Source organism: Coenobita brevimanus, chromosome 111 (genome assembly GCF_032717465.1).
Source record: "Coenobita brevimanus isolate Jiangsu-jjx chromosome 111, ASM3271746v2, whole genome shotgun sequence".
In the NCBI taxonomy this organism is placed as follows: Eukaryota; Metazoa; Arthropoda; class Malacostraca; order Decapoda; family Coenobitidae; genus Coenobita; species Coenobita brevimanus.
Window position 1 is genome coordinate 7529814 of NC_137064.1, and position 14246 is coordinate 7544059.

Genomic DNA, 14246 nt, shown 5'->3' on the forward strand with positions numbered 1-14246 from the left:
ATATTCTGCAGTGTTTAATGATTACTGTAGGTTATTTTTTGTACTTAAATGTGCTTTACTTGTACATCAAACATTAGCTTCTTGCCCATATGGGTGTTATCAATATGCCAAAGTTGACAATGTATTTTTTGCCTATATAAGTTTTATTTTTATTCCAAATATTACAGTTAATTAATTAATTTATTTTTTTGCCTACAAGGGCCTTAGTCACTTACTACAATTTAAAATGTAGGCTAGTTTCTTGTCATGGCCTTACCTGTAAATTATGCAATACAAAACTATCGTACATGATTAGTTTGGTTATTTTAGTATCCTTTCATCTTTTGCAGTTACGAAGGGTTGACATATGCCACATATGTTAATAATTAACAAACATACCATATGTAGAAAGTTTTTGGTATGAAGTGGAGATTACCCTGATGGTCCGGACAATCTGCTAATTCGGACAACCCTTCCCCCCATATAGTCCGAATGAGAGAGGTTCTACTGTATATATTTATATATATATATACATATATATATATATATATATATATATATACACACACAGTCAAGTCGCCTATGGCGTGGACTTCTATGCCACGGTTTTCTATGACACGGCAAGGTGCTAGACCCAAAAAAATGAACCAAGCGCATATACTACCTATGGCGTGGGAATGGCAAGGTTTGAAACACGCGGGCAACTTCCCCTGGCGGCGCGCTCCTGTTTATAAACAAAGAAGATGGCGACCACTTCAGCTCCATACTACAAGTGCTCCAACTGTGGACTTTTTCTCTTATGAGAAGGTTAATCATCATCATCATCCAGACTCCAGACCTCCTTTCCCACCAAAGGTCAGGGCGAGGAGTGGCAATGTCCAGACAGCCGAAATTTGCCCAATCCAATGGGCCACGCTTCCATTCACTAATCATTCAAGCCCCAGGAATCCTAGCTCTATCAGATACGCCAAAAACATTCACCACGTTCTGTAGTTTCACATCAACGTATCCGATTAAGTCAGTCTGGACGCTGCCATGTTAAAAGGGGTGCCAAAATCCCTGAGCATGCACTTCTCACAACATTCATCCAGCCAGCTCTATTTCTTGTCAGTTTCCTAGCCTTACTGACTTCCAAACCTCTCTTCCTCACACACTCATCCACCATATCTCTCCACCTTCTCCCTCGCCTCCTCCCTCCTTCAAATTCACTCAGATGTACCTTTTTCACCACTCTATGGTTGTCCATTTTCTCCACATGACCTTACCATCTCACTACACTCTCTTCGATTCTGGTGTCCACCGACTTCCTTACTCCACATCTTTCACGAATCACATTATTTCGTATCCTATCCACCCTCTGTACTCCACATACAGTACATTCCTCACCAGTCCCATCTCCACTGCTCTTACTCAACTTTTCATTTTCATGCCACACCATAGTATCACATCCATATGTTAAAGTTGGCACTAACACTCCCTCATGTAAGCCTTGTGCAGCTGCAACACTCAAGTCTCTGTTTCTTATCAAGGCCTTCATTGCACCAGCTACCTTTCTTCCTTGTGTCACTCAACTTCTTCTGCACATTTTCCTCTCTTTTCTATCACTGTACCCAGGTATTTGAACTCTCTCACCAATTCCAGTCTCTCTCTATTCACTGTAACATCACATTGGAAGTCACCTTCTCTCTCAATAACCATCACTTTACTCTTTTCTACATTTACTCTCAAGGCATGACGCTCACAGACATCAGCAAAACTCTGCGCTAGCCTACCAAGTTATTGTCCGGTACTTGCAAGCAGTACTGCATCATCAGCATACAACAAACCTGAGATAATCCATCCATCACCATTCATTACCAACACCATCCCTCTCTCCATTACTCGTGTTTTTACTTCTCTCATCACCCCATCCATATATATACTGAACAACCATGGGGACATAACACAACCTTGTCGCATGCCCACACCAATCGTGAACCACTCACTTAGATGCCCATTAACCCTTACACAAGATTCGCTACCATTATAAAAACTTCACAGCAACTAGCAGCTTACTATCTACACCGTACATGCGCAAAACTTTCCACAATCCCTCTCTGTCTACCATCACCATTCATTACCAACACCATCCCTCTCTCCATTACTCGTGTTTTTACTTCTCTCATTACCCCATCCATATATATACTGAACAACCATGGGGACATCACACAACCTTGTCGCATGCCCACACCAATCGTGAACCATTCACTTAGATGCCCATTAACCCTTACACATGATTCGCTACCATTATAAAAACTCTTGACAGCAACTAGCAGCTTACTATCTACACTGTACATGCGCAAAACTTTCCACAATCCCTCTCTGTCTACTTTGTTGTAAGCTTTTTCCAGATCCATGAATGCCATAAACACCTTATGGTCCTTCTCACAAGCCTTCTATGCTATTTGTCTCACTGCAAATATTTGATCCACACATTCTCTGCCACTCCTAAAGCCACCCTGTTCATCACTCACTAGGACTTATGATATCTCTCTTACTTTCTGTATAATAATTCTTCCATATACCTTCCCTACCACACTCAATAAACTTATGCCATGTTAATTCTTGCACTCGCTTCGCTCACCTTTATTTTTGTACAGGGGTCCAATCACAGCCTTTTTCCACTCTGCTGGCACAGTTTCACTCATCCATGCCTTCTTACATATCTCCAACAAGCACTTCATTCCACTCTCTTCACTACACTTAGGCATCTCTCCATACACCTCATCAACCCCAGCTGCTTTCCCATTTTTCAGCCGCTTCACAGCACTCTTCACTTATGCGAGTGTCACGTTTCCTGGCACCGCATTCCTTCTCTGCACACCCCAAAAACCAATCATGTTTACAGCCGCTTTGCTCTCTACAGTATATTCCTAGTCATCAGGCTTTCAAAATATCCCTTCCATTTGGTCCATACTTCATCCCCATGGGTTAATAATCTATCACCTACATCCTTCACACCATCACATTTCTTTCCACTTCTACATTTCCGCACTTCTTTCCAGAATAACTTCCTATGTTCATAGTTCGCATTCATTTTTTTCTTCCTAGATCATCATTTACCTCCTTCTTTTTCCTCTTCCCTAGTCTCTTTATATGCTTCTTGCTCTCAATATATATATACTCAGTTCTTATTTCAACTGAACCCCTATCCTGTAACCACTTTAGCCACTTCCTCCTCTTTTTTCTCCACCGCTCTCTTAACCTCCTCATCCCACCATGCCATACCTTTCTTTTTTGTTGTTACTCTTGCCACACCACACACCACTTTAGAATTCTTAACTAAGCAATCCCTATATGCACTTTACAGGCTGTCCAGATCCATTTCATTCCAGTTCACCGATTCTAACTCCTCTACTTTGATCCTGTAATCATCTGCCATTTCTTTGATCCTCAGTTTCTCAACTTTCAGTCTTTCTCCCTGACTACTCCTTTCTCTCCTGATCCACCTCACTCCTCTCGGCTTGATCTTGCATACCACAATCATATGAAATGACAGACCTCCACATCGTCCTCTCACGTTCCTCGTATCAGCAACCATTCCCATCATCAACCTCTCTACGAGCACGTAATCAATCAAGCTTCTTTCAACATGATCTCGTTTCCTCTATACTACGTATAATTATGTGCATCTTTGTGTTTGAAATACAATTTACAAATGCCCAACCTCCTCTCCTGACACATATCTTTTAGTCACTTCCCATTATCATTTTCTCCTGGTACTCCATAACAACCCATTATGTCATCGTCAGGACCAGTGCCTGCTCTTCCATTCATATCCCCCATTATGATCACCTTGTACCTCCTGGGCATTTCTCCCACTACTTCATCCAGCTCATCCCAAGATCTGTCTTTCTCTCTCACTCCTGTCCTCATGGGTGCATATGCTACAATCACCGCCACTTTCACCTTCTCAAACTTGAACTTGACATATATACACCTCGAGGAGGTTAAACTTCACCAAATTCATTGTGCTAAGTAATGAAACATTAAAGATTCTTTGGGTATTGTGACTAGTTAATAGGTTTGTTCGTAAAACCACTATGAACAGGTTAGTGACGAAGCACCTATCTCTGAGCTAAGACGAAGTATAATGCCTCCCATCATCATCATCATCATGTATATAATAATGATTATTAATGTGAGTTTTGCTGACACATGATCATACAAACTTTACCAAATAAACTTCTTCAATCAGTGCTTGACCAGGCAGCCTCCTCCATCTTTAATGTTGGTCAGGTAGCCAATCTGTATCTACTTGGCCGAGCTTTTTCTCGCTCTATCTGCAGCACGTGGTATTGCCCAAATAGACACAAGGCTGATCGCCGTCCCATTTTTTGTGCCTATTGTTACATGTAATACATGCACTGACTGATTGCTTGATTGTGTGCATGTGTAAAGTGGGGAAAAATGGGGAAAAGTGGGGTGAAAAGAGGGACTTTGGGCAAACGTCCAGAACCAAATTCCATTTTTCCCATAGGTTCAGTTATTTGTATGGCACAGTTTTCTATGGCATGGGCGCGGTCCAGAACCAGTTAGCTGTGCCTTAGGCGACTTGACTCTGTATGTATATATATATATATATATATATATATATATATATGGTCCAGAACCAGTTAGCCGTGCCTTAGGCGACTTGACTCTGTGTGTATATATATATATATATATATATATATATATATATATATATCTTTATTATAAATATATTGCATGTATATATTGTATATATATTATACATATGTATATATATTTAATGTATATATATATATTGTTATGCCACGTGCTCAGAGATCAACTTCTTGCTCTCTGAGTATGTGGGTCCGATATTGGGTTCTTTCCACGACCGGGTCCAGAGCATGCATCCAAAGGAACAGGGATTAAAAACACAAGCTAACCAGTCTTATATGTATATTACTCACAAAGAATACAGCGACTTGACACAATACAATGTGACAGATTATACACACTATAGGATGTATAAGGATCTGAGTCTGAGACTAGTGGGCTAATAAGATAACTGCAGGTGGCACCCAGGTGTGGGAGGTGTGTCGTCAGGTGTGCACTCTCTGAAGGGGCGCAGGATCACTATTGTACTCTGGATTGTCAGGCGAGGGCTGCTGGGTGGTGTAGGGGGAGACCTTTCACTGGAGGGGCCTCTGTCAGTGTGTCGGCCCTCAGGGCTGGGGCCGATCGGGTCGAGTAGGCACGCTGCCTTGCGCCTGCCCTTGGTGGAAGATGGTTCACCAGCTTGTTTAGGGAAGTCTCGACCGGGAGTTCTGGGGCGTCCCTCTGTGACTGGTGTCTGCGGTCTAACCTTCATCAGGAGTCTGATAGGGGCTGTCTGCGGTCTCTCCTCCTTCGGGAGTCCGACAGTGACTGGTGACTAAGGGGCACTGGTTGTAGTGAGTGTACCCCCAGACTCACTATAGGGCCACGCCAAACCTCTTTCAGCAATGACTCCGCTGGGGAGCCTGCTCTGCCCCCTGTGGTGTGGGGAGAGCGAGAGGGGTGTCCCGTTCGGCCTCTGAAGGAGTGAGGCGAGCAAGGGTCATGACCCTCTGTAGGTGTCAAGGGTTCAGCAGATGAGGTCTGCACGGTGGGCGGGGCCTTCCCGGTGGGCACAGTGGGTGCTGCCGAGGTTCTGATAAGACCTGGGACTGCAGGCGAGAGGAGCACGGTGGGCATCCTCTCCCCGGCGAGCACGATGGGCGTCGCCACGATCCTGCTTCCAGATGAAGGAAGCATGGTGGGCGTTCCCTCCCCGATGACCACAGTGGGTGTCGTCACAGTCCTGCTAAGCCCTGGGACTGCAGGCAAGAGGAGCACAGTGGGTGTCCTTTCCATGGTGAGCACAGTGGGGATCACCACAGTCCTGCTCCGGGCGGGGGCTGCAGGTGAGAGAAGAACAGTAGGCATTCCCTCCTCGACGAGCATGGTGGGTGTCGACACAGTCCTGCTGGTAGCTGTAGGTGAAAGGAGCACAGTGGGCGTCCTTTCCCCGACGAGCACGATGGGCTTCGTCGTGGTCCTACAGGAGGCAGTAGATGAAAGGAGCACGGTGGGCGTCCTCTCCCTGGTGAGCACGGTGAGCGTCGCCGCAGTCCTGCTCTGGACAGGGGCTGCAGGTGAGGGAAGCACGGTGGGTGTTCCCTCCCCGACAAGCATAATCAGCATTGCTGCGGTCCTGCTAAGCCTGGGATTGCAGGCGAGAGGAGCACAGTGGGTGTCCTCTCCCCAGCGAGCGTTGTGGGCGTTGCCGTAGTCCTGCTCCGGGCAGGGGCTGCAGGTGAGGGAAGAACAGTGGGCGTTCCCTCCCCAGCGAGCACGGTGGGCATTGTCACGGTCCTGCTGGTGGTTGTAGGTGAAAGGAGCATGGTGGGCATCATTGCGGTCCTACCTGGGGGGTTTGCCGACACACAGATCCTGCCCCAATTCTGGTGAGCACTGGTCCAGGAAGAGGGTAATGCGGCACAGCAACGTACCTCTCGTGGACTCCGTTGGGGGGAAGAGGGGCATGTGGTGGTTGAGGGACGTGTGTCTGTCTAGCTCGCTCTCTTCTCGCGCCTCTATGTGGTTTCCCCTTGGTACACCTCGTAGTTCATATATTATGTATATATAAACACATGTATAATATGTATATGTTATATATATACTGTATGTATTATATATATATATATATATATATATATATATATATATATATATATATATATATCCAGTATATATATATATATATATATCTATATATATATATATATATATATATCCAGTATATATATATATATATATATATATATATATATATATATATATATTGCCAGACACCTCAATCCCATTTGGGGTGGCCACAAACAAATCGCCTCCAAGTCGCCCTGTCCCCCACCATTTCACTGCCCTGCTCCCAACTCACACCCCCCTCTCTCATATACCTCTCCACCCCATCCCTCCATCTTCCTCGGCCTCCCCCTCCCTCTTCCCCCCTCCACCTCACTCACATACACTCTCTTCATCAGTCTTTCACCCTCCATCCTCTCCATATGACCAAACCACCTCAGTGTGTTCCTCATAACGCTTCCTATCACATCCACATCAACACCACAACGCTCCTTTATATCCTCATTCGTCAGCCTGTCTCTCCACGTGACTCCACAGGCTCCTCTTAAATAACTCAATTCCACTGCTCTCACTCTGGACTTGTGTCCTTCCAACAATGTCCAAGCTTCACTTCCGTACATTAGAATTGGTATCGCAATACTGTCATGTAGTAACTTTTTCACTTCCATGCTCACTTCCCTGTTTCTTATCACTGCTTTCAAAGAACCAGCAACCTTTCTTCCCTGCTGTACCCTTTCAAGCACTTCACCCTCCAAACCTCCATCCTTACTCATCACACTACCCAAGTACTTAAACGTACTCACATTTTCCAATTCCTCACCATCCAACCTCGCTGTACATTCACTAACTTCACCTCTCTCAAAGACCATCACTTTACTCTTCCCTACATTCACCTTTAGATTCCGTTTCTTACACAATCTCTCAAACTCATCCACCAAGCCTTGCAGCTCCCCTTCGTCTTCACTCAACAACACAGTATCATCTGCAAACAATAGTACAGAGAGTTTCCAAACACTATCCTCTCTCACCAGGGCCACTCCAACATCCACTACCCTACCTTGTACCTCTTTTATTACCCCATCCATGTACAGATTGAACAACCATGGAGACATGACACATCCCTGTTTCAAACCAACTTTCAAAGAGAAAAATTCACTTAGTTCACCATCCACACGCACTGTAGCCTTCGCACCATCATACATACTCTTCACAGCATTCAACAACTTCCCATCTACTCCATATATTCTTAACACTTTCCACAATCCTTGTCTATCCACCCTGTCATATCTATCTATCTATCTATTGCCAGACGCCTCAATCCCGTTTGGGGTGGCCACAAACAAATCGCCTCCAAGTCGCCCTGTCCCCCGCCATTTCACTGCCCTGCTCCCAACTCACACCCCCCTCTCTCATATACCTCTCCACCCCATCCCTCCATCTCATGCTTTCTCCAAATCCATGAAAGCCGAATACAACTTTCTTCCCTTCTCTAGAAACTTTTCCAATAAAGATTTAAGAATGAATATCTGATCTACACAACCTCTTCCCTTCCTAAAGCCCCCCTGTTCTTCTCCAACTAATTTCTCTGTTCTTTCTCTAACTCTGTCAACAAGTTTCCTACCATACACTTTTCCTATTATACTAAGAAGACAAATGCCCCTATGATTACCACACACTTCGTTTTCCCCTTTTCTTTTGTACAAGGGAATAATTATACCTGACTTCCAATCCTCCAGGACTCTACCTTCCTCCCAGGCCAATCTGCACATCTTCCACATCCATTGTACTACTATCTCTCCCTCATGCTTCAGCATTTCACCACACACTCCATCAATTCCTGGGGTTTTCCCCAATTTAACTTTCTTCATTGCTTCCACAGCTTCTATCCTACTGATTTCTTCCTGTCTTCTCACCTCCCTCCTCCCAGCCATTCCAAGCCACTTATACTCGCATTACTTCCATCCTCTTGTTCAACAATTCCTTAAAGTGTTCTCTCCATCTGCTCACTTTTTCTCCCTTCTCCACTAGTAATCTACCATTTTTATCTTTCACTCCCCTGCTAACCTCACTTCCACCCTGTCTTACTCTCTTCACCTCTTTCCAGAACATTTTCTTACAGTCCTACCACCAGGCAATGTAACTCCACCCCCGGCATCCTCGCCAACCCCACGCCTCACCCAACACCACAACCCCCCGAAATCAAATCCCTCACAAACACCTACTCACTCAACTACACCACTACCTCTCCCCCTCACAGCAGTACTTTTGCATCCGCTCCAGCCTATGACAAGCCAGCTCCTGGGTCAAAGGTCACCATCCGTCTCACTGCCACAACTGCAGCCACTATCATCGCCTCCATCTCCTCTCTCCAACCGCAGCTGACCCAAGTCAACATGTTCATCCACTATGCCTCCTGGGTCTCGCAGGATGGTCAACGAAGGTTGCTAGAGGAAGCTTGGCAACACAGGAGTTCCAGCATTCCAGTGTGCTTGCTAGACGCAGCACAACTGAGCTTGCTAGAGGCGGCTTGGGAACAGAGGAGTTCCAGACCACACACGCCCCAGAGTCCAGCAGGCTTCCTCAACGTGAGCTGAAGCTGAAATCAGTCTCCCCTCCCGACACACACAACCCCTCATACATGTAAAGAGTGCCCTCCTACCCCTGGGAAAGGAATCCCGGGCTCAGTAATATGATAACAGACGTAGTAGAGGGGTTTAATTAGAAAGAAAGGTTGTTTGGTTGTATCGTCCATGGGATGGCACCAGGAGAGAAAGTAATGGTGAGACATTGTAGATGTCAGTGTAGGCCTTCTCTGTTCCGTTATCCTCTTCGTATTTTAAGTGTGATGATGAAATAGGTAGATTGGGGTCGATGGAGTTTATGTTGAGACAGTTACCTGAATAAAAGTTAAGAGCTTGGCATGATCCGTATTTGGTTAGTAGCTGTTTGTGCTAGCTGCGGTTTTCCCACTGTACGCTCACTCTCCTACACCCTGTTGCTTTCTGGGAATCTCTCCCCTTCTCTCCTAGCAGTCTCTCTCAGATTCTCTCTCTTGTTCTGTTTTGCTTCTAGTTTGATTGGATGAATGTTGCTTGTACGGGAGTCATAGATTGTTTTGATTGTAATTTGCCCACTGATTATTGATTGAGACAATAATTGGCTTCGTTTACTGCTGTCACCAATACTGCTTAGTGTAGTTTATCGTTGTGGGTTCGTTGTTACCGCTTGCCACCAATCTCAATGGACATATAAACTAATATCGATGAGCGTATAAACTTACTGTCCCAACTATCTTAGGTCCCTTCTAACTTCACTGCTAGACCCACTCCGGGTACAGACCACACTAATCTATCCACAGGTTGAGAGAGAGAGAGAGACAGAGATCGGGTTTCCACTTTGCTGGAGCCAGAGTCATGGTCTATCTCCTCCTAGGTCCTACCTCAAATAATTCGCTGCACCACAACACCCCATACAGACACAGAGACAAAATCCGGCCCCATTCTTCCAGAGAGGTCCTTGTGACAGGTGTCAGTGTTATATGCGGGACGTCCCCTCCAGATTTCCCCTCCCAATTCCTCTTTGCCCCAGTTGACCATTTCTTGTATATAAATCTCACGATATTGGAAGTAAGGTTGTATTAAAAGGCTTGTGCAATAATAAATCTTTTGTCCTGCCATCTGGAGTTTCTGTGTCTACTCTGTACTCTTAAGGTGTGTTTAAGCCTGCTTTGGTGTTCCTCCCTGTTTAGAAGAACCCCACTAGACTAGAAAGACTCTAGCATAAACACAGACACACACACACACACACACACACACACACACACACACACAGAGTAGTACCACAAAAGCCTGACAAAATTACCTTGGCAGAAGCAGCCATCCTTAGACTATCTCTGAAGTAATGGTCGAGCAGTCCGCTTTGCTGCAGCAATCCGATCATTTCATCAAACTTACCCTTGAGTAGTGAATACCGACACAGCGCCATGGCAACATTGAAGGTGGTGTAACATTCCTGGAAAAAAAAAAAAAAAAAGGTACATGAATGAGGGTGGTATGAACAGGGAGAGGGGCAGCCTGATGCCGGAGGAAAGGCATCTTGTTTGTAACCACCCCCTTTGGCACTATGGCATCTGCTTGTAGACAGACAAATAGATTACAAAGTTGGCAGGTACACAAAATGGTGTTTACATCATTTTTAACCCCTTCCTTCAATGACAAAATTAATTATGTCCTTCCTACTTTCTGGCGATTTCCCTCTGCTTAGGGGAAATTTTTAAAATTATCATCATCCCCGTGGTGGCTGAGTGGCTAGCATCGCTGACCGCGATACTACCGGCCCGTTCGCGCCAGGGTTTGAATCTTTGTGCAGGTAGCTGGGGTCACAACTCGTGTGTCTATCCACCCTTTATGGGTTGGTAGGTAAAATCTGTACCTAGAGTAATGCCTAGGGGGTGGTATTGTGGTGACTGGAATTTGCAGTGGCATTGTTACCCTTGTATCCCATGTTATTGGGTGAATAACCCACTACAGCCTCACGGAGATTATCACTACGTCTAAGCGCCTCATGGGATATGCTCCCACCTTTACCTTTACTATTGTAGGAGATATATAATCTTTTCAGTCACAGAGGCCATTCCTAAGGGGAAAATACAGTATCATCTGGAAGGATCAATAATGAACTAAGAAAATATGCCCTGGGAATGAAGGAACTAATGAGGGAAGTTCTTGAATTATGACTTTATATATACATACAGTAGAACCTCGGTCCTCGAACACAATCCGTTCTGGAAGGCTGTTCCAGAACCGAATTGGTCGAGGACCGAACTAATTTTCCCCATAAGAAATAATGTAAATCATTTTAATCCGTTCCAAGACCCCAGATGCTTACCTATTTAAGTTTCAGCATTGGTACCAGTGCTTTCCTTTACGAGGTGACTGTATATTTCTCTTGCCTTTTCACAAATTATATACTCACTAACACTGTCTCCTGCTAACTGTTTCTCACTGATGAAGATAAGCAATAATTTTTCCACTTCTTCAATTATTTTCCGCACTACTTTCCTCTTTTCACTGCCAGTAGCCGTACTGGATGAACTTGCTTTCTTTGGAGCCATTATTAGGGGCTAATACTGCACTGAATCAAGAAAAATGTGAAGCACAGCAGGACAACAACGTTGACGAACAACAAAAGTGGACGCGTGACTGTCGGTCGGCCAGCTTCCCTTCGTTTGGCCACGTTCAGGTTGGTCGAAGTCCGATATTTTGGTTGACCTCTGGAGAAAAAATTTCTTGAATTTTTTGGTCGAGGTCCGATTTGTTCGACATGTGAGATGTTCGAGGACCGAGGTTCCACTGTATATATATATATATATATATATATATATATATACAGTGCTCGTCAGAAGTATCGAGCGCCCTGCGTCCCTCCTAAGAAACAAACCTTTCAACATTGAAAAAACATATAAATAATGCATTTTATTTACCTTTAGAGCTTCGCAGGGTAGCCTTTACGCTTCTTCACGGACTGAGACGTCTTGGAAGTGAAAGGGCGAGGCTCCTGAGGTGATGGAGGGGTATTTTGTCCCAGGAGTCACGAATGGCAGCTTCCAGCTTAGGCAGAGAGCTCACGTCCTTCCCTTGGAGACTCTTCTTTACGAGGTGCCAGAGGTTTTCAATCGGGTTGAGGTCTGGGCTATTTCCTGGCCAGTCTTTCATGAATGATACTTGGCAGTCACGAAGCCAATTGGTGACCGATTTGGCTTTGTGAGCAGGTGCACCGTCCTGCTGAAATACTCGTGCACCTGTTAGCTCGAAGAAGTCTGGTAAATGATCACACAGAAGCTCCAGGTAAACATCCTGATTCACTCTTAGGTTCTTGGGAAGTACAACAAGCTTCCCCAAACCCTTCCCTGAGAAACAACCCCATACCATGAGTGAATCAGGATGTTTAACTGTGCTTTCTACATACCGTGGGTCAAGTGGGTCACTACCTTTGCATCGGTACACACGTGCTCCTCTGTTACAAGTGACACTAAACGTTGCCTCATCAGACCACAACACTGACAACCATTGCTCCTCAACCCAATTAAGGTATTTGTTAGCAAAGGCAAGCCTACGAAGTCGCTGGCTGCTAGAGAGAAGAGGCTTTTTCACAGGCCTGTGACTTGTGTAACCAAGTTCATGGACCCTACGAGACACTGTTCTCACAGACACCTCACCAAACACTTCCGGGTTGCTCTCCTTTATTTTCCTTGCACTCACACGAGGATTAAACTCCACTGCACGTTTTAAAACATTAACAGACCTTGGGGAAGTTTTCCTAGGCCTACCAGACCGCAGTTTCTTTGTGGGAACTTCACCACTGTTTTCCAACCAAAACCACGCGCACCACTGACGCACTGTCGATCGAGCCACACCAACCAATTCACTAATTTCCTTTGTCTGGTGGCTTGCCACCTTTAGAGCAATGATCTGGGATATGATTTCACTCGATAGTTCATGGGTAGGTGCCATAACAAAGTGGTGAAAGCCAAAACACTGCGAGACACTCGGTAAAAAATGGCACAAAAAGAAAGGGAGACACGGCGAAGTTCCTCTCTCTCAGGCAGCCCGTGGGCAACTGAGGCGGGAACCAACCAGCACGTCGGAAGGCCTCAGGCTACCGTGACGTCATGCTAGCACCGCAAACTTGTGGCTCAATTTTTACCCCCAAAAATGGGTGATTCTTTTTTGGCCATAAGTATTGCGCGCCCGGCGGTAGGCGCTCGATAATTTTGACGAGCACTGTATATATATATATATATATATATATATATATATATATATGTATATATACATATATATATATATATATATATATATATATATATATATATATATATATATATATATATATATATATATATATATATATATATATATATATATATATATATATATATATATATATATATATATATATATATATATATATATATATATATATATATATATATATATATATATATATATATATATATATATATATATATATATATATATATATATATATATATATATATATATATATATATATATATATATATATATATATATATATATATATATATATATATATATATATATATATATATATATATATATATATATATATATATATATATACATATATATATATATATATATATATATATATATATATATATATACAAATACATATATATATATATATATACAAATATATATATATATATATATATATATATATATATATATACAAATACATATATATATATATATATATATATATATATATATATATATATATATATATATATATATATATATATATATATATATATATGTATATATATATATTTTTTTTTATAAATAACAGAACGGAGGAAGGAAAAACAAATGGGTAAAAAAAAAAAAATCCATACACCAGATTACTGGTGTCCTCTGTTCATAAAATATCTGTAACAATTAGACTTGAACAGTTGTGGGTTGAAATTTGGAGGAAAACAACTCTGGGGAAGCCAGTTCCAGAGAGATGCAGTTCGGGGAATGAAAGAATTCTGATAGGCAGAGGTTCTGCAATATGGTTGAGTGACA

At 43.3% G+C, this 14246-nt stretch overlaps 1 protein-coding gene across 1 annotated transcript in view; it reads right to left on the reverse strand.

The window, feature by feature from the left end:
• Positions 1-5465: 5465 nt before the first annotated feature.
• LOC145417770 (ionotropic receptor 21a-like) overlaps positions 5466-14246 on the reverse strand; it is a 61267-nt gene continuing 52486 nt past the window's right edge. Inside the window, exons 8-10 of the mRNA XM_080286376.1 lie at positions 10495-10644; positions 5614-6411; positions 5466-5576 (exon numbers count right to left, since the gene is read on the reverse strand). Coding sequence (XP_080142502.1) covers positions 5466-5576; positions 5614-6411; positions 10495-10644 — 1059 coding nt within the window. The remainder of the gene's footprint in view (positions 5577-5613; positions 6412-10494; positions 10645-14246) is intronic.